This window comes from Mauremys reevesii, linkage group 11 (genome assembly GCF_016161935.1).
Source record: "Mauremys reevesii isolate NIE-2019 linkage group 11, ASM1616193v1, whole genome shotgun sequence".
NCBI classification, from domain to species: domain Eukaryota; kingdom Metazoa; phylum Chordata; order Testudines; family Geoemydidae; genus Mauremys; species Mauremys reevesii.
Genome location: NC_052633.1, coordinates 19,603,827 through 19,629,788, shown reverse-complemented (window position 1 = coordinate 19,629,788; position 25,962 = coordinate 19,603,827). Strand labels below are relative to the sequence as shown.

Here is a 25,962-nt window from a genome sequence, read left to right as displayed (position 1 = left end):
AAATCGCGGATTTTGCACTCAGGTGCGCAGCACATCAGTTAAGTAGATTTGTATTTCTCAGTTGCTCATCACATTTTGTATGCATTACTTTTAACCCTTTCTTACTGCAAAAGCTATACATACTGCAATGGAGCCATAACATATTTTTGTATTTGAAATATTGTGTATGTATTTAGATGCAGATGTGTTATGCATTAATTCCATTTTTAAATACTATGAGTTGGGTATGAAATAGGCACATATAATGTCCTGATCAAATATGTAGTTTTTCACAGGCCATTTTTAAGTTGCGTCTTCTCCATATTGCAATAGAAATTGGACTACAACTATGAAACTAATGCAATTCCTCCTAAATACTTAATATCCCTCAGAATAGAACCTGGTCATTGACTGTGTCTGTGTGTACTTTGAAGAAAGGTAAAAAATGAGGAATACAGTCGATATGAAATGCCTTTGAAGCTGAATAATTAAAGGTTGTTGGGGGTTTTTTTAAGTTACACTCAGAACGTTAAAATTAAGTCTGAAATAAATCTAAGATATTTAAAGAATATTTGACATTTTCTTTTACAAGACCTTTGTGATGTTATAGCTAAGGTTATATGTGCAGTTCCAATATAAATCCATTTTTTCACAGGGCCTTAAATCTACTGAAAAATTTTTTCTTCTTGGGTTAAAAGTTATACAAAGCTTCACATCAGGAATATATTGTTTTGGTTTTGTGTTTTTAATTTTTTAAATGTAGTTTAGTTTTGGTATAAAATAATAATTAAACAGATGTAACATTTTGGGCTTCCTTCTGCTCTCGCTGAAGTCAATGACAAAACTTCCAATGACTTCTGGCAGGATCAAGCTTTTGGCTCTCCTGGGAATTCAAATAGGAATTCTATTTGGTATAACTTTGTCTAAGAAATAGTTTGTATAGGACTTGATTCAATTTCCATTCAAGTCAGTGAGAATCTTGCCAGTGATTTCAGTGGAAGCAAGATCAGGCCCCCTGGCCTTCTTTACAGCAGATTTCCCCCCTTTTTATAATTTCTCATCATTGTTACCACTGGTGTAGCTCCAATAGTGGGAATGCTAATGTACATAGGCCACTTCTGGGTGCTGGCATTTTGAGCAGGGTTAGATAATCTAACTAAAGCTGCACCAGTGGGAGCACTGGCAGGACATCTGAAGATAAAGGGCCTGTTTCTCATTAACTGTAAGGTTCCCTTATAGTGGTCTGGGCTCTGATGTAGTCACAGCCATTGTCCAGGATTCATATTAAACACTTTTACTTTACTGCACATGCCAATGCCATTTTAAATAATCTTACTCAAGTGGTTTAATTTACATAATTGCAAAATAAAACAGAACCCAATGAACGGCTGACCTGTAATTGAAGTTGACAGTGATTCCAAAGGTGCCATTCTAGTTAATTTCAATACATAATCCATGTTTCAACAAATTCAGTAATTGACCTAGGTTTGGAAAAGCTCCTTCAGATCTCTTCCATTCTCTTGGGTAAATTAATCCATCAGTTTGGGGACAAGGGGGCAGAGTTGTAGGGGTGGCTAATTGGCTGTTTTACAATTGACAACGAAAGGTCATGGCCATTTCCACACTTTTGCCGTTTTGTTAAAGATCGAAACTAGCTCCCTTCTTTAGAGTTTAGTAGTTCGTGGGGCTTCCAAAAGTTACCTTTTCACAGCTGATTTACTCATTTTTCAGGCAGAGTAGTAATTTGCAAGATTTCTTTCTGGAGCACTTGATTCAATCTTGTGTGTTCAGAACCTGATGATGATGTAGTCTGCAGCCTAATTGTAATATGTCTTAGGCTACCACATGCATGTTCGGTCACCACTGAAAGGAAAGGAAATAGTTAATGGGATTAAGTAACATTAAGGTGGTGAGGAAAGCAGGTAAGGCCTAGTGAATACTGAGTTCATTTGTCACTTTGGTTTTCCTGGGTTGTGGCTTTTATTGCTCGCGCGCTCTCTCTCTCACACACACACTTTTAAAAGATTTTTGTATGATTTTTTTCTTGTCTGCTTCTTGTCCTTAAAGGAAAATATGCTGTATTCACATTTATATATGCTGGAATCATACCTTACAATTGTTGGTGGTTACTTCCACCCCCACCCCCCCTCCGATATACAAGGACAATGGCCAAACACTGATTGTAGGGTTTGGTGTTTTTTACAGAAGCTGAAGTGTGGAGATGTGAAACTGCTGTTCTCCTTATGAAAGAAAGGAAAACTATAACCTAGAGAGCATTAATTTCTGAATGAGCTTTTCTGGGGGAAAAAAGCCTAAAATAATTTTGGAGTATCATCAGAACCCTTTTGCTGATGGGTATTGTTGTGGGTTTTCTTCTCTCAAATTACAGATGAAATATCATGTATGAATTTATAAATAGTTACTTTCAGTTATTTTCCTTTTGTATAAGCTGCCCAGTACCTCGCTATGCTGTATAAGTTGTGTTTTATGGAACAGTGTGAGTATGAAATCTAAAAAGCTAATTACTTTTCCTTTTTTAATCATCTGTGGATGCCACTATGAAAGCTGACATCGTTAAGCCACTACAGAGTTTTCTATGAATACTTGTAAGAAAATGCTTTGTTACATATGAACCTAAATAAAGAGATTGTATTGATACAAACACAGGGATAAGAACAAAGACTATTCTTTAGGTTTAAAAGGCTTGCTGTAAAACGATGCATTATTCCATTTATTAAAGATCATATTCATGACAAAAAGTGTGGACTTTCGTGAGTTTGTGACAATACCATTAGCAAGGCCACTACCGTGGCGGGGGAGTTAGGTAAAATCGTACTGGCTAAATCACGTGATCTTTGGAGACGTTTTGGCCTTGGTCCTGCCCAGAGGAATGTGCAGTGTTGCATGTATAAAGCACTAACCAAACAAAAATGAACAAAATGGGTTCAAGTGATTTCAGAGTAAACTAGAATCTTCCCATCACCCATAAATAGGATGTTCATCATTTATCAGTTGGATTTGGCCAAAAGGTTTTGCACCCAGCTGAACTTGGACTGAGTGCATGAATCTAATCTTTTAGCTCCAAAGTCTACCACCAAAGCATAATCAGTTGTAGTTGGGAATTTATCCTATCGCAGATATAACTAAACTTTTTAGAGGAAGGGAAGAATGTCCCAGTGGTTAGGGCACTCGTGTAGGACTGCTGAGACCTCGGCTCAAGTACCTGTTCTACCACAGACTTCCTGTGTGACCTTGGACAAGTCACTTGTCCTCAGGTCCCCCATTTGCAAAATGAGGATAACACCATTGAGAGAGAAACACATTAAAGACTGTGAGGTGCTGAGATTGATGGTAATGGAGGCCATATATGTACCTCAGAGAGCGGGGGGTGGGGGGGGGCTCATTACTTCCCATATAAAGCAATGATTCTCCTTATGGCCCAAGGTGTGTGCGCCTTTGCAGGGGGTAGGCTAGAATAGAAAGTGCAGCTGTAACCCCTTCTCTGCCCAGAACACCTTGCATAGGAGGCAGCACACACTGAATGCCAGCAAGCACTGCACACCCCAAGGGAGTTGTGACCATGTTGATACTTGGCATAAATCTCTTAACTTGCCAAAGTCCAAATGTGAGAACCAAAATGAAGGCTGCAAACATGTTACTCCTGGAGGCGCACATATAGGGCAGCCCATCTACTGCCATGTCCTGTGTCCAATAATGGCTAGTAACTACTGCTTCTGAGGAAGAAATCTGTTTCAGAGGAAGGAACTACTGCAATAAGGAGTTATGAGAGAACCTGCACCCAGGGGGAAAAGTTTGCTCCCAAGTTCCAGTAGCAGTTACCTTGTGCCTGAAGCTTGAGGGTTTAATGCCTTCTGAACGCCATGGTTAGTTTATTAATATTTCCTAGTATAATTTTAGCTATTCCTGTGATTCACATACATCTAATCCTTTCTGAAGCCTCGGGATCCTTCACATAAAAGGGACAAGGAAAATGGCAAGCTGGATATTAAAATCATTACTGATCTGGAAACTTACTTCTAAATCACACTGCCATGAAGCATAAAACAAATCCTATTATCTTGCTACTGTGCTTTTGTTACTTTGACTGAGTCTAAGCTACACATTGAAACTACAAAGCCTGTTGTGCTTTGCTCATGTTAAGAGTGTGAGAGGAAATGTTACCATTTTTGTTTTGGTCTGTATGTGAATAGTTATTGCAGACCATTTACTTTTATTTCATATTTGCGTCTCTGCAATTCTGTACTTTGCTCTGTTTTCTATCCCCAAATAAAAGTATATTTTTTAAAGGCGCTTTGATTCTAGACTGTTTATTTCACAGTCAAGATAACATCAAAGCATGAGTCAAAGTCTCCATGAAAGAGAGAGAAAGTACAGTATAGTATTGTGTTGTGCTCTCAGCATGTGGAAAGGCAAGGAGATGCCTTACATTTATAGGTGCAGAACATCTCCCTGAAATTTAAACCACAGAAGGGCAGTGGAAGCTGAGGACAATGTAAAAGACCCAAGCTGGATTTTCTGGGGTATGCCTGTCTGTTCTTTGGTTATTCCAAATTTCTGGCCAGGGGGTCATCCCCAAGATGTCAAAATGTGACCGAGTTATCTCCCAGGCACAGCTTGAGGCCCAAACTCACTCAGGCTCTGTTGGGTTAGGTTCACTCTTCTTTGTATCACCCGAATGGTCTCTGGGGCAGTAGTGCGCTAGCAGGGAAGATGAGACTCCCTGTCCTTCCCTTCTTTCTCCAAGCTGAAGGTAGCTTGTTTGGAGTTTCTTGCTCTTCCATACCTGCAAGGGTAACAACGAGCTATAGCTCACCGATGCACCACATAAGCCCATACCGACCTGAGGCCTTGTCCTCTAGCCTCTATTACTTTTCTTATTTAAATCAGGATGTGTTGGTAGAGAGTGGGCACACAGTACCAGTAGCTGGTAGACTGCTATTAGCCTGTATTTGCTGTGTTTCCAAACCCAGGTGGGGGTCTGAAGCAGTTGGAGAGCATTCCTCACTGGCTCAATATATCTGAACAGTGGAATGCAGCCATGAACTAGGCAATGCTGTGCAAGAACAAGGGGTGATGATGTGAGAGGAAACCGTGCATACACATTCAGTGGTGCACTCACTCTGCTCTTCTCAGGTCGACGGCACCACAACTGCACCCTGTGGGGCTCCAGAATGGACTGCAGACAAGGAAGCCTCCAATAGCACCTAAACTCAGCTACTGCCATGTGACCTGAGTTATAAACACGGCTGGGAGGTCCTTGGAGCCAGAGCCAGTGATCTTTCCACCAATCCAAGAGCAGTCAGGAGCCCAGGTTCCACAGGAATCATGGCAAGAGCAGGATGAATAATGTATTTTTTCGTTCACTGGCGTAATCGAGTCCAGTCATGGCTAGTCACCTTCTTACGACCAGGTGTGCCGCACAGCTCTCTGGTGGGACTAGCACCCCTTGCCAATTGTTACCCCCGTGCTGTAGAGGTTTCTCTGCCTGGTAACTCGGCCCTCCAGCCAGGTCACACCTGTAGTTCACCCCTTCTGGGGTCCCAATTGTCCCAAACTAACAGCCAGAAAATATCTTTAGCAGAAACAAAAATCCTTCCAAACCTCTCTGGGGCTCTTCCTCAGCCAGTCTTCAGCTCAGTCTGCTGCTCCATTGCTGGGCTCAACCACCCTTACAATGGGCTTGTGCTCGGGGCAGGAAGGAGAACCTCAAAGGAAACCTGCACAACGCCTTCAAAAGACAGGCCTGGGAGCTTAAATTCATTACTTTGCTATACATTAAAAATCATGGACTTGGTAAAGAAACAATGAATATAGACATCACCAGTCAAACCAATACAGCTTTTGAAAAGTCATTCACTGGGATAGGCAGAAGATTCTCCCACCCTAGATCCTGTGGTCTCCACAGGTATTTCTGCCTAAAGAGAAGGTCAAGCAAGTGAGTGATGAGGGGAAGCTTTCTCTGTACAGGCCTCTGGAACAATGACAGTGTCAGATCTCTCTGGGGAGATGCATACACTACTGTGCAGGGAGCCAGGCACACGTAAATCAAGGGATCGTGCAGACTTTTATTACATGGAAAGGGTGACCTAGGGCTTGATCCTACAAGGGTCCAAGTACCTTTAGTGACGTGACATTGGTGGGAGCTGAACAGGGGGCTGCATCTGCAACTATTAGCAGACTTGGGAGACTAATGTTTAGCACTGAACAAAGAGTGACTGTAACTGAAGCCTTTGAAATGGTGGCTGAAAAACATTGAGGGGCATGTGTGGATGCCTTCATGTAAAAACTGAAGACTTGGAAACAGTAGCTTCAATGTTGGTAATATCAGCCCCTGAGTATGGAAGGGACAATATGACCAGTGTGTCCAAATCCTGACCAGTGAGATCCACCACATCACTCCATCTTGGCCCCAATCAGAACCAGAGCCTTCTAGGTTCCTGAAACCTGTTTTTGACTCATCTCTAGTAATAACAGCATCTCCATGAGTATGATAATGGAATCAGCCACCTGAAGCTAGTTCACCCTGAGCCACACTGGGTGTAAATTTCAATTTCTTTTTCCCTCTTAGAAGGAATAGCTTGTGTGCCTACACTTACTGCTCCAACCATAAACTGGTGGAGGATTATTCCAAGACCCCACCAGTCCACAGCCCTGGAGTTTGGCTCCCTTCGGAGGACCTCTGGAGCAATGGTTCTGGGGTGCTACAGATGCTGTTTGTAGTGTCCTGAAACCAACGCCTGAAAGAATGAAAATCTCCATGAAACCAAGCAATGCCCTTTAGCCCATCTCCCTCCACCCCAAGTGCATAATGTCTGGACTTGGCTAAATATTACAGATCCTGCTACCAAATTTGAGGATGTCAGAGTTACTGCCCCATGGAGCAGAACAAGAGTCCTATGATCTGTGGCAAAGCAATATAAACATTCTTCCCCATTATAAAGGTAGGGCTGGTGAGGTAAGAAAAAAGAGGCCTCTTCAGTGCCAATGCCCCGTGGTGGGTAAATATCACACTGTATCTAACTCAGAGCAGGGCCAGCAAACCCTTTCACTGTATGAACGTCAGTATTATAGATCTGGCCACAGCAATATCTAATACAAAGCAGGGGTGAATTTGAGATTAACTGAGATTATAACAAAAGATAGATTCCTAAGGGACTATAAGTCACTGTATGCAAACTACTGGGTGCTTTGCAGAATTAGAACAGCAGGGGAAATGGGAAAGGGTATTTCACTGACACTGGTGCATTTCAGCCACTTCACTGATTTATTTCTGTCTCTTAAAGATCCTCCAAGAGAGCAGTAATCATGCCTTTGGAATGCACCAAACAGTGAGTATTTTCAGCAATATTCCCTGGGGACAGGAGGACACCCCCAGGAACTCCTAGATGGTGCTGCTTTCTAAGATCCCTGGTATTTATGCCCTACAGTGTGACTTTAAATGTCTTCTTTATCAATCAATTATTGTTGGTTTTGCTTCTATTCTGGCTGAAAATCCGGTTGGAATATTTCAGATCTGTGACACTGATGGAACAATGGCTAGAAATATCACACAGAGTAATGAAATTAAATTATATGGAAAATGCACCTGGCAAGTGTCCACATCCGAGATGGCAGTAGAGCGACCCAAGTGAACAGATACTTTCTTTGCAGAGGCCAAAATGGTCATCTTCACAAACCCATCCCTGTCCAGCAGCAACCTAGGTAATTTGAGGGCCATGGATGAGCCAAGCCCCAAACTACAGAGATGCTGCTGGAACTGATAGGAGAACAACTCACGGTCCTGCCCTCAGTCAGGATTTTCTCTTCAAACTTGCAGCCTGATTGTTCCCAATTCCTCCCTCTTCCCACCAGGATTCTCTATGGGCAGGACAGGCTTTTCCTGCTGTCACATCAAGAAAGGTATCTGATACTTCCAGGGTCCCTCCCCTGTCTCCACGGGGTCAGTCTTCTGTGACAGTTGGGGAAGGATCTGTGGCAGGAAGGGAGGTGGCCTTGCTCCATGACATGGAAAATAGAGTGGCTGGGTAGCAGCCACATTCTCTGCTATGCCCTCTCCAGATCCTCCCTCCTGTGCAGGACCTGTTGGAGAGATTTTTTTTTTGGAGGGGGGGGGGAGGGGAGAGAGAGAGACTTTGAAAATGTCTCTTTAGATGCTGTCCTGCTCCCAATGGTGTCAGTGAGGGACTCGCTCTTGGCGGATTGTCAGTGGGGTTCCAATGGAAGCAGGATCAGACCCTAGATTTCATGCAGAGGGAAGTTTGTGGATCTGTCAAACTCCTAGACAAAGATTTAAGTCCAGAGAGGACTGCGCCTGGCAGAAGGTAAAGAAATGCCCACCAAGAGTGTACTCTAAGACAAAGCACAGATGGCCTGTGGTCTGGAAGAACCTGAAAAGCTGGATCAAATATGGGCATCTTCTCCTGACTGACAGCCTCCAGTACCCACTTCTGTGACATCAGGCTGCAAACACAAAACAAGATCAGAGCCAATGGTATAGGCAGGAGGGGGGTAAATTCCCTCCAGCATTTCTAAGGGCATCAAGAGCTACTTGAAGCTTCAGTTACTCTTGTAACCAGGCTGGGTCCTTCTGCTTCACTCACCCAACAGGACAATGTAGAACATGCAGCCTCTTTCATTAGTCACTTTTGAGAAAGCTGGATGCTCTGGCCCGTAATAAAGTCTATGCTGGGCCCCATCCAATGCTTCTGTGATGCTTAGAAATGGGATTTCCTTGTAGCCCCTTGTTTCTTTTTAAGGCAAATGGCTGTACTTTCACACATCACAGCCACGGACTTGCTTCCCACTCACCTTTCTGTGAGGTCCCCATCCCGTAGCTCTGACTTCTCCATGGTTTTCAGAGTCACCATTTTCCTCAGAGGCCTGTATTCCACCAGGAACACCTAAAAGAGGGGACGGGCAGGGGAATTAGTCCCACAGCTGAGTGTCACTTTTTAAGGGCCACTCTAGTAAGTCTTTAGGGAAATGTACCTTTCTAAACCAGCCCTTCCCCAGGACAGCAGAGAAACAGAAGTGCCACAGCCACAGGGAGATGCTCTGAGATCTGTAAGACACAGAGTTAGCAATTAAGGGCTTAGAGCATTGAAACAAACTGTAAATTGTGAAGAGTGAGCACGAAAATAGTCAGACAATCCTGGAGTTCTTGATATCTTCCCTGCAGCTCAAACTTCTAGCCACATTCTGGAGATGCTAGCTGCTCCAGTGCTGCAGAGCTGGGAGATGCACTCTCTTGCAGCGTAAGTCACTCCGGTTATTTACTGCCTAGTACTGTCTCTATTAATTGCGGCTGGTTTCAGGGATGCTGGAACAGGGGAGGCCAGAGGGCCATGGCTCTCCCATTTTTTACCAGTCATAAGGGCGAACGATGGGAGGAGGGGGCAGAGAGGCGTGAGCGAGGGGCAAGGTCTTGGGGGGGAAGAGGCAATGCAGGAGCGGGGCCTTGGGGGTACGAGGGCAGGGTCTTGGGGGACTGGGCAGCATGAGGATCGGGGCTTGAGGAGAAGGGGTGGGGCCTCAGAGGCAGCACAGGGGGTGGGGGCACAGTTTGGGCACCTGTGGCTCCCGCACTTTTAGGGCACTTCCACCGCTCCTGGTTGGTTTGGCTCATGTGGAAACATCTCCACTTTCTCCATGTACAAATTTGCCAGCCAGCCTTCCCTGCTCCTCGGCAACATGCTCTGTGACCCTCCCCATTGGATGGGTGGGGGAAAGACAATGGCAGCAGAGCTAAAAGCCAACTGTACTGCTGCTGCTTGGAAGAGCCAAAGAGCAGTATATGGCTCTAGTGCCTGTGCTCACCCTACTGCTCCCTGGAGGTCTGATATCTCAACCTTCTGGGAGAGTAGGTGGCCATGTCCCCTGGCCAGTCTGTTGTTCCCAGCCCTGCCTCCAGGAGAGGAGGATGCAGCAAAGGGGACAGAATCTGTAGATCTTTGATGTTAGGACCCCTGAGTTTACTCAGTGTGTCAGTGGAAGGAAGAATCTAGGCTCTTTTGTTCACATTAGCAGATCCACAGTGTAGTTATAGTCCCTTCCCTGACAGGAAAACTAGCACTTAGGGAGATGCTCCCCTTGCAGCCCATTATTCCTAGCTCTATCCCCTGGAACTACTCTTAGTGCTTACACCCTTCAGATGGTTGAAGTGTCGTGTTTTTGCTTAGCTACACTTATTTAGCTCTCTTCCCACTTGTCCATCTCTCCCTCTTCCTAACATTTTCCATTGCTCTTCTCTGGACTCTGTCCACTTCGCCAATATCTCCCTATTATGGAGATAACCACAGCAGGGCACAAAGTTCTAGGTGTGATCACCACAGAGCCCTCTTTAAAGAGACTTTACCTCCTAGCAGCCCCAAATTGTTCCCAATCCATTGTCTTCTACCAGCTCCTGTAGAAGCTTCAGCTTATGGAGCTTCCTCGAAGTCTGGTCCCACACCGCAGGGAACAGAAATGATCTGAGTGAACATTGTGATACATAGGGGACAGCTGATGACATTAAAAGGTGGAAAAATCAGAATTGGTAAAAGAATATACTTTTTCACACCGGGTGTCATAGAGGCCAAGAACTTAGCATGATTCAAAAAGGGATTGGTCATTTATATGGATAACAAGACTATCCAGATTTAGCATAATTATAACAAACATTTTGGAAAAGCTATTAAACCTCATGCTTCACGATTTAAGCCAATCTCTACCTGTTAGAGAGCAGGATGAGACTTAATGAAAGTGAAATTGTTGTATCTGGCACTGTGGGTTTCTTACATCTTCCTCTGAAGCATCTGGCACTGGCCACTGCCAGGGACAGGAAAATGATCCTTAGGTCTTCTGATCCAATATAGTCATTCCCATCTTCCTACGTTCTTGCAATACAGGATTTCAATACAAAATTCAACTATGCTGTTATCCACTTTTGTCCACTAGATGTCTCTGCTTCCATATTCCAACTATAGAGTAGACCGGGATAGGCAACCTATGGCACATGTGCTGCCTGATTTTCAGTGGCACTCACACTGCGCGGGTTCTGGCCACCAGTCCGGGGGGCTCTGCATTTTAATTTAATTTTAAACGAAGCTGTTTAAAACATTTTAAAAATCTTATTTACTTTACATACAACAATAGTTTACTTATATATTACAGATGTATAGAAAGAGACCTTCTGAAAACATTAACGTGTATTACTGGCACGTGAAACCTTAAATTGGAGTGAATAAATGAAGACTCGGCACATCACTTCTGAAAGGTTGCCGACCTCTGGTTTCTCCCCCTTTACAACTGCTGTGAAATGCTAAGATGCAGGTACTGAAAGAACAAGGAATACTTGTGGCACCTCATTCTTTTTGCTGATACAGACTAACACGGCTACCGCTCTGAGGTACTGAAAGGTATTTAGATCCCTAACTCCCATTGATTTAATGTAAGATAGATCCTCAAAGGTATTTAAGTACCTGGGCCTAGATGCCTGTCTCTTCTAGTTTTTTAGCTTCTAGCAACATGAACAAACTAACATGAATAACTTTCCAGCAGTAGAATTTTCTTTTCCGTCTATGAGAAGAGCCCTGTAGTGGTCCATCTCTGCTGCAGCAGTGGTATAAGTCATGATAAAGGAGAATGACACAGCAGGAAAGAGCACACGAGATGCCACATCTGAACAGTGCATGGTATAAATGCTGTTATCAGTAGTGGAAGAGAAGTTTCTAAATCCCCCTAGACTGTGTTGGAAACTCTCAAAAGATCAAAATGTCGCCCTCCAAGATGAAGCTACAGGGAATTTCTGACAACAAATGTAGACAACATACCAGTGCAGTTCAAACTTAGTGGGCTTCTACTCAGCAGGATGGTGAAAAGGAAACTATACATGTTAAGCAAACCCTATGTCAGGTTGAGACGTTAGCAAATTACATAAAGACACAACTATAACTTTGTGGTAGGAAATCTCCACCAGGTATTTCTAAGCAGATCTTTTCCCAGAGACAAGAAGTCCACCCTCCTTCTGCTAGAGTCTACTCAAATAGAGCTAATTGGTTTGTCTAACTAGAGGATTAGTACATATACAACCAAAACTATTTCAAAATCTCTTCCTTTATAATGTGTAGAGACCATATTTATTTGTATTTCACATTCCTTTTAATGTTATATAAAAACAAACAAAACAAGACTGTGAACTCTTGAGGGCAAGGACCGTATTTTCACTACATTCTCTAAAAGCACAAGTATATGTACAGCTTTCTATCAATCATTTATAGATCATTTATCACCACAGTATGGTAATTGGATAAATGAGATCTGAGCTGCCATGGTTATTTCCTATTCTAAATATACTCATGGTGTGGATAACTTTTAATAGCAGCCACTATTAGTGCCGCTAATAAAGAGTTCTCTCTTCTTATTCAAATGGAGTCTTCTGTCTTGAAATTGGAACTAGAGAAGCACACTTTACATCTCCATATAAATATGGGTCCCACCTCCATCATGCTGCTAGAATAAGCTGTGTGTCTAGGCTTTAAAAATCTTAAACTTTCCCAAATACACTTAAGGAAAAATAATTTGCTTGCTCATGGCCACGCCCCATTTTTAAAGTTGGAAGATGCACTTTTATCTCCAAATACAAATTAACATGCAGTACATTGTCTGCAACAGGTAAACTTACATATTTTATTTTCTTGTGCTTTGTTTAGATGGAAGAGAGGCTAGTGTCTGACTCCAAAACCAAAAATCAGTATGCCTCAGAAATCCTGTGGGTAATATCTTTTTACTGCTGTTGAACCTTTCCCCAAACAGAAGTCCATAAGGGGTTTCAGTCACTTCATTCTAGTTAAGGGGAAAATGGACCACATTCCCCTTCAGATGCTTTCTCGGCTGCTCCTTATCAGGCAGAGGGATGAATTTTGAGTAACTCAAGTCTCTCGTTCTCCTCAATAGCTGAATCTTGCTCACAACCAGGCTGTTTTTAATGTTGTCTCTTAAATCAGATCATGAACTCATCATGTATGCTATAATCATGTACATACATGTAGTGTGTTGACTCAAAGAAATTAGCCTGGTGCCTCTTCCTGAGTAATTACATTGTTATAAGGGGGGTGAAACTTTGTTATGGGTTGAATTAAAACCTCACTGAAATTGATAAGTAGGAACTTACTCTTCAATTAACAAAACTGCAAGGTTAAGGCCCCTCGCAGACAAAAAAAGCTGGGAGAGAGACATGCAGCTGGAAGGAGCAGCTTAAAGCACAGGGTCTGACCCATGAAGAAACCTGGGAAGAGGTTTTTGGAGTGTGGGTGCAGGCTGAAAAAAGTGTGCTTGGTACTGTGAGGAAAAAAAGCTGTTGCCTGCTATTTGATTCTCTCTGCATTCAGAGACACAGGATTTTCTGCATTCTTTGTAGATATCCCAAACTGCATCAGAGAAATACATGACTATCACCAATTTCTGCTCCCAACTGGAACATCCCCAGAGCTCCAAACTTTGACTACCTACTTGGGTAAAAAGGGGCAATAATATGTTGCACATAGTGGGCTTGCGGGTGGAAGTACTGTCTGCTTTTGTAACACAGTTACACTGGAGAACAGGGTCTGCCAGACAAACATGCATTATCTAAATGGAGGTAAGCGGATCAAAGCCTTGGGATACTGTTTTATACTAAAACATTTTTAAAAGACATTAATAATGTAAATGTGGTGGTGCTTCTTGTTCAAATTTTTAATAAGATTTTATTTATGGTATCTACTTTGATTTATATTCAAGCACACATCCATTGCTCAGGATGCTTTTACATAAGTTAAACCCAGGGGCGGCTCTAGGATTTCCGCTGCCCCAAGCACGGCGGAGCCGCGGGACCAGCGGACCCTCCACAGGCATGTTTGCGGGACGTCCACCGGAGCCGCGGGACCAGCGGACCATCCGCAGGTATGCCTGCGGGAGGTCCACCGGAGCCACTTGCCGCCCTCCCGCGGGACGCCACCCCAAGTGCGCGCTTGGCGCGCTGGGGTCTGGAGCTGGCCCTGGTTAAACCACAAAATATCTCACATCCTTCAGTCCACTCACAACCCCAAATGCCAAGAAGAAATATGTTTTACAGCTCCTCTGGAAGGTTAACAAATTGAGGATCTTGCAGACCTAGGTGCAAGTTTCAGAATCAAGGAAACCTCACAGTCCAAAGCTTTATTAGCACTCCCTCCTGTTAAAAGAGACAACAACATGAAATCTAGTCAGCTAAAAAAATTCTAAATAATTTAATATTATGCCTGCTCCTGTGTCCCCACAGGAAGGCTGACTATACAGGGGATTTATATGCAAAGTTCTGTCACGTGGTTGTGGGGTGGAGTCTAATTTTTGGATTAGAGTTCGAATTCTCTAATCTTTTAATCACAGCAATCATAGATGTTGTTTGTAATAATAGCAGGTTAAAAAGATTCAGACACAAGTGTGACTTCTAAAGCATCCCTTTAACTCTATTGCTTTCCATAACGGTTGTGCTGTTGTATGGGGAAAGAGGCAGCATCTTTGGTAGCCAGGTCCTTCTAACCCATTGATTTAGGTTTGAGACAAAGTTGTAATGTGTTTTGAAATTACTTGTGTCGTCTGTTTTAACAGGTTTTTTTCTTTTTAGCACAATGCTATTTCTGTGTACATTAGGTTGAGTAGTGGACAGTTCTACTCGCAAACCCTTGGTCTTTAGTCTGAAAAAACTGCCTGTGAGGACATTGGTTTTAACCGAGACAGGACTGCAGGTTTGGCCATTTGTTTACTTAGATTTCTTTCTTTGATTTCTCTGCTTTCTGTCATGTTTACTGTTTTGCCCATCTCCCTACCTTGTTTACCTTCATGTTTTATGTACATTCCACCTGATTTGAAAACACTTGTACATTTTACCTTTCGGTCTCTAGGGGCATTAAGAATTTACTACCTGACATGCTTTTAAACAAACCTAACTAATGAATGAGTGTTGTGTATTTAGCTCTTCTTGGGCACTGTTTGCAATACATGTATTTAACAGGATCCTTGTAATACTGATAGATCTAAAAGTAAATCTACCAACAATGGCTTTGCTCCCAGGACGTGAATCAAATACCCAGATTCAAGAAACTAGAATTTGGGGGAAAGTTAGAATTTGGATCCAAACTTTGTGGCTTGGAACTTTATTTAATTTTTAAAAGCCTCTAAAAATCTTTCAACCTGCATATAATTGGAGGTTATAATCTTCTCAAATGTTTGAGATCTCTGGCTTAGTTGTTTATATCACTTGCATGAGTTGTGGGAGTAAAATCCTGTTGGAACACATTCATTACAGCTAACACAAATGAATATATGAAGTACGTGCTGTTTTGATTAGGACCGTGTACGTGACTTTACATGCTGAACTTTGACTAGGCATAATGCATGTAAAGCCATCAAAACTGTTAATTAGTGAACAGTGTTTTTAAATGCTTTGCTTGTGTTTCTCATAGCAACCATATGGAACAGTGCCATTTTTTTCTTGGGGTGTGTCCATAATATGGGGAGTGCTATAGCCCTTACTGAAATTTCTGTCCATAAGTACAGTCAGAATTGTGGCTTTGTTCCTTGCCATATACCCTAAAAACAAGCATTGATCAATGTGCCTTTTACCATTTGGTCTTTCAGGTGCAGTAAGAACTCTTGTGTGAAATTGTTATGAATGTTTTTATGCCTTTTCTGGTTCTTGTGGTGTGTTTGGTTTAAAAAAATTTTTTAGCAACTTGCTACAAAATGAAACAAATATTTCTGGAAGAAGTAAAACTTTCTCAGGAATAACACTGGCAATGACAAAGAATAAGTAGAATTTCCTAGGTGAAGACAAGAGGAATGGTACAGAGGTGTGACAGATGTACTAGGCCCAAAGGCCCCCTACTGGAAGAATAGAACAGCCATAATCGGTCAGACCAAAGGTCCATCAAGTCCAGTATCTTGTCTTCCGACAGTGGCCAATGCCAGGTGCCTCAGCGGGAATGAACAGAACAGATAATTATCAAGTGATCCATCCCCTGTCACTCATTCCCAGCTTCTGGCAAACAGAGGCTAGGGACACCATCCCTGCACATCCTGGCTAAAAGCCATTGATGGACCTATCCTCCATTAATTTATCTAGTTCTTTTTTGAACCCGGTTATAGTCTTGGCCTTCACAACATCCTCTGGCAAGGAGTTCCACAGGTTGACTGTGCATTGTGTGGAAAAAAATACTTCCTTTTGTTAGTTTTAAACCTGCTGCCTATTCATTTCATTGGGTAACCCCTAGTTCTCCTGTTATGAGGAGTAAATAACATTCCTTATTTACTTTCTCCACGCCAGTCATGATTTTATCGACCTCAATCATATCCCCCCTTAGTGGTCTCTCTTCCAAGATGAAAAGTCCCAGTCTTTAATCTCTCCTCATACGGCAGCTGTTCCATACCCCTAATAATTTTTGTTTCCCTTTTCTGAACCTTTTCCGTGTCCAATATATCTTTTTTGAGATGGGATGACCACATCTGCATGCAATATTCAAGATGTGGGTGTACCATGGATTTATATAGAGACAATGATATTTTCTGTTTTATCTATCCCTTTCTTAATGATTCCCAACATTCTATTTGCTTTTTTGACTGCTGCTGCACATTGAGTGGATTTTTTCAGAGAACTATCCACAATGACTCCGAGATCTCTTTCTTGAGTGGTAACAGCTAATTTAGACCCCATCGTTTTATATGCATAGTTGGGATTATGTTTTCCAATGTGCATTACTTTGCATTCTTCAACATTGAATTTCATCTGCCATTTTGTTGCCCAGTCATCCAGTTTTTGAGAGATCCTTTTGTAGCTCTTCACAGTCTGCCTGGGACTTAATTATCTTGAGTAGTTTTGTACCATTTGCAAATGTTGCCAACTCACTGTTTACCCTCACGGTCCTACCATACCCCACCCCAGGTGAGTCCTCCAAGGTGCTTAGAGAGGCTGAGTGTGAAGCAGCCAATCAGAGCCCAGCAGACTCATGTAGTAAAATGAGGCCCTGAAACATACACTCTTGTGTCAGAGGCTCAGTCTGAGGCCTGAAGCCTGAACCAAAGTACTTCCAGGCATTGCTAAGCAAAAGCTGGGCTGTGAGCCAGAGGCAGGCCTCACTCACAGAAGTTGGCGAGAAGAGGGTTGTTAGAAGCAGGTGCATTCACATATAAGTGCTAATAAGAGGAACTTGTACCAAGATGGCACCTGGACAGCCCGACACAGGGACACTCCATAGACCTAACAAGGAACAGGCAGGTGCATCTTAAAGACAGGGTCAAAAGGACAGCATGATGGATAGATCTGTTTGTCTGAAACAACATGATCAAAGGGGGAGACAGCACTCTAATGAGCCAAGGGGCTGTACCTCAATACGTCACTAGGGATGAGTAGAGTAATTTGTCCTGTAACTATATAAAAGTAGGTCCCGGAGTGTCCAGCCTAGGGAGCAGTGGAGTGTCCCGCCACTGACTGGGCTGTGTCCATTGCCAGGGGGCACATATTCATCGTATGTCCTGTAGAGTCTATAGGAAACTATTACTGTGCTTCATTTGACAATAAACCTGGCTCAGGTTTCTTTGTACCTTACTAGAGTCTGTGGTCTTTGGGGGTTCTCTCAGGGTTTGCTGTGTCAGCTATCTGCGCAGAGTCGGGGCAGCACACAGTGGGAACATGCACGCAGCTGACTGTTATCATCATTGAATAAGACCAGAGCACCACACCGGTAGCTACTGACAACAACTCATAAAAGGAGCTGCTGGAGCTGAGAAGTTCCGTTGCTGGCTGGAGCCAGAGGAGCAAGGCTGGTGCTCTTGGTTTGGCTACTGGGACTCAAGCAAGACTTCAGCCTGAGGTAAATGTAAAGCTGAATATGCTGGGGGTGTGGGGAAGTAGCCTAGGGAACAGTAGCAGCAACAAGTTAGTTAAAGGGATGCAGCAGTTGGCTGCTATTTGTAGGGTCCCTGGGTTGGGACCCAGTGTAGTGGGTGGGCCCAGGTCTCCTTCTGCCCTTCCCTGCTCTATCAGCCCGCAGGTGAAGTGGTTGAGTGCCCTTAGAAGGGAGATTACATAGGTCCAGGAAAGAAGCTGAAGACCCCAAAGGGGGTCATATGCCTTGAACTTTAATACCCGGGAAGAGGGATGAACTGAACTGAACGAGTGGGTCAGTTGCAGCTCACTATAGAGTGAAGAGTCTACAGGGAGGAACCCCTGGGGGCACTACTCCTTTCCAGAGCAGGGACTATTTGAAAATCAGCCCAGGGAGGGCTGCAGAAGATCGGCAAGGGTACTGTGATAGGCCCTGTTGGACTGTATACCCTAGTCTATTTTATTTCACACGGACTGTGTGAGACTCAGATGGAGGGCTGAGTTACTGGAAAACCCATCTGAAAAAGAGAAACTGTTGGTGGAGAGCACTGCAAAAGCAGAGAGAGAGCGGGCATGTGTACACCCACTAGGAGGCGCTCATGCGAAGTGAGAAGCCTTGCCCAATAGGGTTAATGTAACTTAATGCTTTTAGAAATGAGAGAAACCCTGATGCATTGGAATCACCAGATACAAGCTTGAAGTAGGTTTAAATACTATGGGCCTGATCATCACCTCCTACAGAAAAATCCTCTCTCTGAGGATAAGTTTGCTGGAAACTCCAATATTCCCTTGATGGAATTTTCTTCCTATTCTTCTCTGGAAGCAGAAGAGTATCTAACCTTGCACTGGAGAAACAGGTGTACAAACTTCAATTGTACAATAGAAGGAAAACACAACATATCAGCAAAACTAACACAAACTTGTGTAATTTCTGAGGTTTATCACATGTAGAATCTTATTCTTTTGATTTGTCACACTTAAATCTTGATTATTTCATTAAAATTTTTAAACTAGCTAGTTTCCATTGCAAATCTCTTGCAGCAGCAACACTGTAATAATCTCAGCTTGTCCCTGATTGGGGAGAATGATCAGTAGTAGTATATGGGAGGGAGGGAGGGAGGGAGGGAGGGAGAGAGAGAGAGAGAGAGAGAGAGAGAGTGTGTGTGTGTGTGTGTGTGTGTGTGTGTGTGTGTGTGTGTACACAGCCCAACTGTTTGGAGAAGGAGTGAGCTGAATAGGAGGGTTGCTGACCAGCTTGTTTTTAAACATAAAGGAGAAATTAGGATTTTTTCCTATAAACTAGAGTTGAGGAAGCTAGAAAACATACCTGTTAAGTAAATGATTGTGTATGCTTGCATGCGTCTGGACATGTATTTTTCAATATTATAATTGCACTCCATTGTGGCTGAACCAATAGCAAACTGCTCCAGAGATCTCTTCCTTTGTTCATTTAATCTCATTTTAGATTATGGGGTATGAGACTCAGGGCTACCTAGAGGCAATAGGAGTTTGTTTTTCACAGAATGGAGCTGTTCCACAAAGTCTTTCATTCTTTGGCTTCCATTTTACTGGTATAAGAAGTGCTACATTAGTCCAAATCCTATTTGTCATCTTCCCTGACCCAATGTAAAAACTGAGTACAGAATTTAGCCCAGTGGATGTGACCTAATTGTGTAAGGAAAACAAGAATTGGCCTTTCATGTTAAGGCAATTAAAACATTTTAAATATCACTACTGACCCCCAAGATCAAGCATATCATAAACCCACAAATCCAACTCTTGGAAAAAATGAAGAGCTAACTTTACTCTGCACATTCCTTGGCCATTCTATTCTTAAAAGAAATCCCCTCAAATCTAGGAAGTGGAGCTGAAAATTATGTAGCTGCCTCCTCTAACATTAGGCCACGTATTCATATACAACAAAAGGTCTTACTTGTCTGGGATAGAGGCCACTTTTTTTTGGAGGCATTGTAGGCCCTTAATGACCAATGTGCCTTAGCAACACACCAGCACAGTGACCTTTCTCCAAGTATTTCTGTGGTGGTTCTTTCTTCACCACACCAAACCTATGGAGATTTCACCATATATGTTTGTGGATTTTTTTTCCCCCTCAACTCTTTCTTGCAGTAAGCATATAAGGTATTATCAAACAGGATCCTTTTTCATACTTGTCTATTTGCTCCTTGAGTGAGTGATGCTTTCCTGCTCCCTTATTCTGCTATGTGGTTATGGTGCATGATGCATGTAATTATGCCTTGACCTTATTAGGTATAATGCAAATGATCCTTCTTTCTATTATATATGAAATCAGTGGTAAAATTCCCAGAGAACTGAAACATTCATGGACATCCTTAAAATTAAGAACCCTCAAGCATACAGTAGATAACTGGCATTTGGAACACTATGCAGAAGTGAGTCAAGTAGTATTAGCAACATTAAGGAAAAGATGGCTAGTCACATAAGAGAAATTATTATCGGGGTATATTTGTTGAACGTTGAGCAACAACTGCCAAGAAAAAGATGGACTAAACAGCTTTGTGAGTCTGTTTATACACACACACACACACACACACAGTGTATGTACTCAATATACATATAGTACTATTGAGTCGAAAATAGGGCCTTTAATGTGTATAAAATTGTATCCAGTTGATACTTGATGAGATTGAGCTTGTAAAACATTTTTAAAAGCTCTTTGTCATATCAATGCATCCCTTGTACAAGAAAGGTTAATATTTAACACTTCAAATGTCTTATTCTTATTTGTGAAGTACCTGAAGGTTGGTTTTTTTCATTTTTGTGAATTAGGTGATCTTATCTCCATTTTACAGATTGAAAAACTGGTTGGAGAGATTAAGACCAATATTGTCAAATCTCAGGCACCTAATTCCAGTTTTAGTTACCTGAGTAAAAATGGCTTAACTTTTGAAGTGATGAACACCTACAATTCAATCAGTGGGTGCTGTGGAAATCAGAAAATCAGGCTACTTGTATTTAACTGTCTCGATGTGGATTTAGGTACCCCTGGGTGACTCATGGGAGGGACACAAAGAGGGCACCAGTTAAAGGGGGGAGCAACTGACCTCCCCACGTGACTCCTCCCATGGCCTCTCCCATGACGCTTGCATCTTATTGGCCTGGAGTGCTTTCAGGACCATGACTTGGTCACCTACTCCGAAGGAATGCTCTCTGGCATGTTTATCATATCAGGCCTTTTGCTCTTGTTGAGCATCCTGTAGGTTTTCTTGAGCAAGGGAGTTTTTGAGGGTGTTTTGCAGGTTGGTTACAAAGTCCAAAATGTTAGTTCCTGGAAAAGATGTAATCCCCTCCCATTGCTGCTTTACCAACTGTAATGGCCCCTTAACTTCATGGCCATAAACAAGTTCAAAAGGTGATGATCCCACACTGGGATGTGGTACAGCCCAGTAGGCAAAGTGTAACTGCTGCAACACTAGGTCCCAATCATTGGAGTGCTCATTCACGAATTTACGTATCATGCCCCTCCACCCCCAAAGTCCCATTAAACTTTTCCACTAGGCCATTTGTTTGGTGGTGGTAGGGGGTGGCAACCAAATGGTTTACCCCATGAGCTTTCCAAAGACGTTTCATGGTTCCTGCCAGGAAGTTAGTTCCCCATCTGTAAGGATGTTGGAAGGCCAACCTATCCTGGCAAAAAGTCTGTCAATGCCTGGCTCACGCTTTTAGCCCTGGTATTGCTTAGAGCTACTGCTTTCGGCCATCGGGTGGCAAAAATCCATGAAAGTCAGCATGTACAGCTTTCCTCTGGGTGTTTTCTTAGGGAAAGGACCCAGAATATCCACAGCTACACACATTGAAATGGAACCTTAATGATGGGGAGTGGCTAGAGAGGGGTTTTGACCTGGTTTTGGGGCTTTCCGACCCTCTGGCACACCTCACAAGAGGGGACATAGGTAGAAACATCCTTGCACATCCCCTCCCACTGGAATGACTTCCCTAAACGGTCCATGGCCCTGTTCACCCCACCATGGCCACTAGGGTGATCATGGGCTAAGCTCAAGAGCTTTTCCCTATACTTAGTTGGAATTACCAACTGTCTCTGCGGATTCTAGTCCTCCTTGTGTCCACCAGAAAGGGTCTCCTTGTATAAGAGTCCTCCTTCTATAACAAACCTGGACCTGTTAGAAGAGCTAAGAAGCAGTGGGTCGCTCCGTGCAGAGTCTCTCAGCTGCTTCCTGCTCTGCCTGGAACTACTCCCTTGATGCTGGAGACATTAGTTCCTCGCTGGGTTGTGGACTCGGGCTTGGTCCCACTGGAAGCAATGCAGGTCATGGGGTTGTTTCCATTGACTGTGAACCACTCTCCGCTGGTGCACTAAGTGGTATTTCAGCCTCTGGTTCAGCCTCTTGCGTCAGTTTAGCTGCTGCTGCAAGTGCAGGCTCTGTGGCGCCCTTTGGTGCTGGCTCCCCTGACTCTGGTGGGGTTGCAAACACGGGCTTCCAGGAACTGGATCTACAACTGCTGCCATAGACGCTTGTCTGGAGTCTCATTCCACCACCTCTGGCTGGGTTCCTGTAGGAGGCTCAGGAATGGAGTTAGGTGTAGAGGCCTGTTTAGCCTGGCTGCAGGTAACCATCCCCACCCTTTTTGTTAGCCTCACATGGTTGGCTGTCTTCTCCCAGCAGCATGGGAATGGGATAATCGTCATAGACTGCAAAAGTCCACATTCCTGACCAGCCCTTGTACTGGACAGGCAACCTGGCTGTAGGCAAGTTAAAAGGATGGGCCTTAAAGGGTTGCACTGTCACTTGGGCCTCTGGGTGGATGAATTTGGAGTCTACCAGGATTGATGGATAGCTGACACCTGTGCTCCAGTGTCTCTCCATGCAGTAATCTTCCTCCCACCCACACTAAGTTTCCCTTTGCTCTGGGGGTATTTGCGAGACATCTGGGCCAGAAGGCTCTTGGTGGGACTCCGGGGTGATGAGTTGTAGTCAGCTGGTGCTCTTGGGGCAGTTGGCTTTCTCATGCCCCAGCTCATTACATTTAAAGCATCGCCCAGCTGACTGTGGGCTGGAACAAGGTGGGTGGTTGGAGAGTTGGGTGGTGGGATGAGAGGGCATCTGGGGTCTCTCTGGCTGTGTGGAGAACTCCTTGCTGGGGCTTTGGGCTGACCCTGATAGTGGGATGTTGTCTTGGGTTGCCCCTTCTGGCATCTGCTCCAACTGCTACTAGCTTTCCTTCTTCTCCATCACCTCCACCCATTTGGTTCCGATCTCCCCCGCCTCGGTTACAGTTTTGGGCTTCCCATCTAGGATGTACCTTTCTATTTCCTCAGGAACACCCTCTAAGAACTGCTCCATTTGCATTAGGAAAGACACATCTTCCAGAGATTTAACTCTTGCTCCTGATATCCAGGCATCCCCATTGTTTACAATGTGGTAGATATGTCAGGAAAATGCCACATCTGGTTTCCATTTTACTGCTCTGCACTGCTGACGGGCATGCTTGGCTGTTAGCCCCATTCTAATTCTGGCCTTTTGTTTAAAAAGGTTGTACTCGTTCATGTGTTTAGGCATTTCAGCGGCCACCTCTGATAAGGGTCCACTGAGTTGCGGCCTCAGCTCCACCATATACTGCTCTATAGGGCTGTTGTACCCAAGGCAGGCCCTTTCAAAATTTTTCTAAGAAAGCCTCTATATTGTCACCTACCTTGTATGTAGGGAATTTCTTGGAATGGGGAGCAGAACCTGGAGAAGCACTGTTAGGGTTATCTGGTTGATCCAGCTAAGCCTTTTCCAGCTCTAAGTGCTTCAGCTCTAACGCCACCTCCAAGCACTTCGCCTGATTTCCACCTCTAACTGCTTTGCCCCTTTCCGCTTCCGCTTCCAAGCGCTTTGCCTGTCTCCTCCTCCACTTCCAACTCCAAGTGCTTTGCCTCTCTTTTGCCCTCTGCTTCCAAACCCATCATCTGTAGGAAGAAATCCCTGTCTTCCAAAGTCAGAACTTGGTCTAGGTTAAGGGCATCCTTCCAGCTTGGCACCTGGATTTTGGTCGGGGGGAAGGCTGACCCTTCCCTCCTGGAAAGTCCCGGTCCCCCATCCGCTCCCTTCATTTCTGTCATGGAGCTGGATGGCTGGGCTTGATCTGGGTCTGTCTTCTCCATGGCGTGCTGCTTTGGGAAGACTGTTTTTCAAAGGTTTTGGTGCCTGATCTCAACCTCATGCACAGGCTGCGCCAGCCTAACTATTTTGTTGCTATGAAACTAGAAAAGAAAAAAAAATAAACTGCTTGTTGGACTCCCTGGCTTCTATGGTGTGTCTGTTCCCCCTCAGACAGCAAAGAAAAAAAGGGGGGGTGTGGGAAAAAAACCCTTCCTGGCTAAGATGTGAAAAAATTATCTAAGTTATTTTCAGTAACAAGGGAAGGCAGGCTATTTTGCCAGTTGTGGTAGGTAGGGAGCTATGGTAAGAGAGGTTCATGTATCAATTTTGTCACGGTTTGAAGTTGAAGAGCTTTTCTGTGTATTCCAAATAATCTGAACATATGAATTATAAGGCAGTTATTTTTACAGGTTTCCTTGCAAGGATATGAAATAGGAATCCATCAGATAGCTAATGCTGAAACAATTACAGCTAATACTTTTTGCTGTCTCCCAGATAGATGGTAGGATCAGTAAAGCCAATTAGCCAGAGTGATGTTCTAAATTTGGTGCTGTGTAACTGTGCTCTCATTACTGGTTTACTGCATTTTGAACTAGTAACAATGAATTGGGCAATCCAATTCCCTGTTCATCTTCCGACTTCCTTTCTGACTTTGGACATCTCCACTGGTCTCTCTATCACCTAATTTCCCATCTGTAGAAGAGGGATTATAGTAGTCCCTGGCCTGTGGTGGGCAGGGTGGCTCCAAACAGAAATACATTAAAGAACCCTGAGTCGTGGTGATGAGGGCCAGTTATGTACCTGAGGTTGAATTGTAGGCAGATTTTGTTTGAGTGAGTGAGTGAGTTGTGTAACTGAGGCAAAACATTACACGTTCCCCTATGTGATCTAAATCAAAGATCCGTTCAGAGAGTGGTGTGCTACAGCACTGCTTGGATTTAAGTCCCTAACTCACTTGTACAGGCCACTTCAGCTCTAAAATGGCTTGGTCTAGCACGGTCCCGCGTACTTCTAGCGGTAGCTGCGACCTGCACTTGGTCAATGTGTGGAGCCAGTGCAGGGGCTGTGGGTGGGGGTGTGAGCACTGGCTGTGGGTGTACAAAGAGCACGCGTGTAGCCTGGAGATTTATAGCCATAACCTACCTGGCCACCTGCTGCTGCTGGCGGCACCTGCTGGACCGCGGCCGAGGTGAGGGGCGTGTACGGAGGAAGGGAAGCGTGGGGCCCGCCGAGGGAGACGAGAGCCCAGGTGGGGTGGGCTACAGCCGGAGGCGTGTGCAAGGGGTTAGGGCACGCGCACATACACCCACCGCGGGGCCGCTTTAAGAGCCCGCACCCGGCCACTCAGGAGCGCGCCCCGTAGCCAATCAGGACGCTGCAGCGGCGCGAGCGGGGCTGAGGCGTGTCCAATGGCAGGCGGCGGAGGGCGGTGCGGGCGTCCGGGGCACTATTGTTGATGAGGCACAGGGAGCAGGCGGCTCGGCTGTTGGCAGCGCGAGGGGCCTTGCGCTCGGGGCGGGGGGCGCGAGGTGTTTACACCCCCTGGAGGAGCCGCCCGCGGTCTCTCCCGGAGCCCCGCTTCCCGGAGCCGGACACGCAATGTCCCACCAGCGCGTGAGGCGCAATGGCTCCCCCACCCCTGCTACCTCCTTGGGGGGAGGGGGGGCGACCGTGGCGGCAGGCGGGGGGGCGAGCAGCCGCCTGCAGCCCATGCGGGCCACGGTGCCCTTCCAGCTCAAGCAGCAGCAGCAGCAGCAACATGGCAGCCCCACGAGGAGCGGCGGCGGCGGCGCCGCGTGCGCCTCAGGCGGGGGTCTCTCACGCGCGGCGCCTGCCTCGCGCAGCACCAGCCCCACGCGCGCAGCGCCCCCGAACGGCGGCGGCGGCAGCGCTCGCGCCAGCCCCGCGGTGGCCACGCAGACGCCCGGGGAGGGGCGGCAGCGG

General features: G+C 44.7%; 2 protein-coding genes across 5 annotated transcripts in view; one reads left to right on the top strand and one right to left on the bottom strand.

Annotated features, from left to right (window-relative positions):
- Window positions 1–88: 88 nt before the first annotated feature.
- On the bottom strand, window positions 89–25,454 carry LOC120375195 (serine/threonine-protein kinase N1-like). 4 transcript variants are annotated; one of them, XM_039495947.1, is made up of 7 exons: window positions 25,162–25,454; window positions 14,058–14,188; window positions 10,355–10,451; window positions 8,989–9,061; window positions 8,809–8,900; window positions 8,388–8,460; window positions 6,245–6,737 (listed from the first exon to the last, which is right to left on the bottom strand). In XM_039495947.1, exons 3-7 carry the CDS (start codon window positions 10,384–10,386, stop codon window positions 6,702–6,704), a joined length of 306 nt encoding a protein of 101 aa, XP_039351881.1. In that variant the 5' UTR covers window positions 10,387–10,451; window positions 14,058–14,188; window positions 25,162–25,454; the 3' UTR covers window positions 6,245–6,701. The 4 variants fall into 4 exon arrangements, 2 of the variants coding, with proteins under 2 accessions (XP_039351881.1, XP_039351880.1); XM_039495946.1 differs by lacking the exon at window positions 8,388–8,460; XR_005586489.1 differs by lacking the exons at window positions 6,245–6,737; window positions 8,388–8,460; window positions 14,058–14,188; window positions 25,162–25,454 and adding exons at window positions 89–1,842; window positions 4,632–4,783 and having other exon boundaries at window positions 10,355–10,450.
- The window catches only part of FAM117B (family with sequence similarity 117 member B), an 81,599-nt gene continuing 81,090 nt past the window's right edge, over window positions 25,454–25,962 (top strand). Inside the window, 1 exon segment of the mRNA XM_039495932.1 lies at window positions 25,454–25,962. Within this exon segment, the coding sequence (XP_039351866.1) occupies window positions 25,618–25,962 (345 nt within the window). The 5' untranslated portion in view covers window positions 25,454–25,617.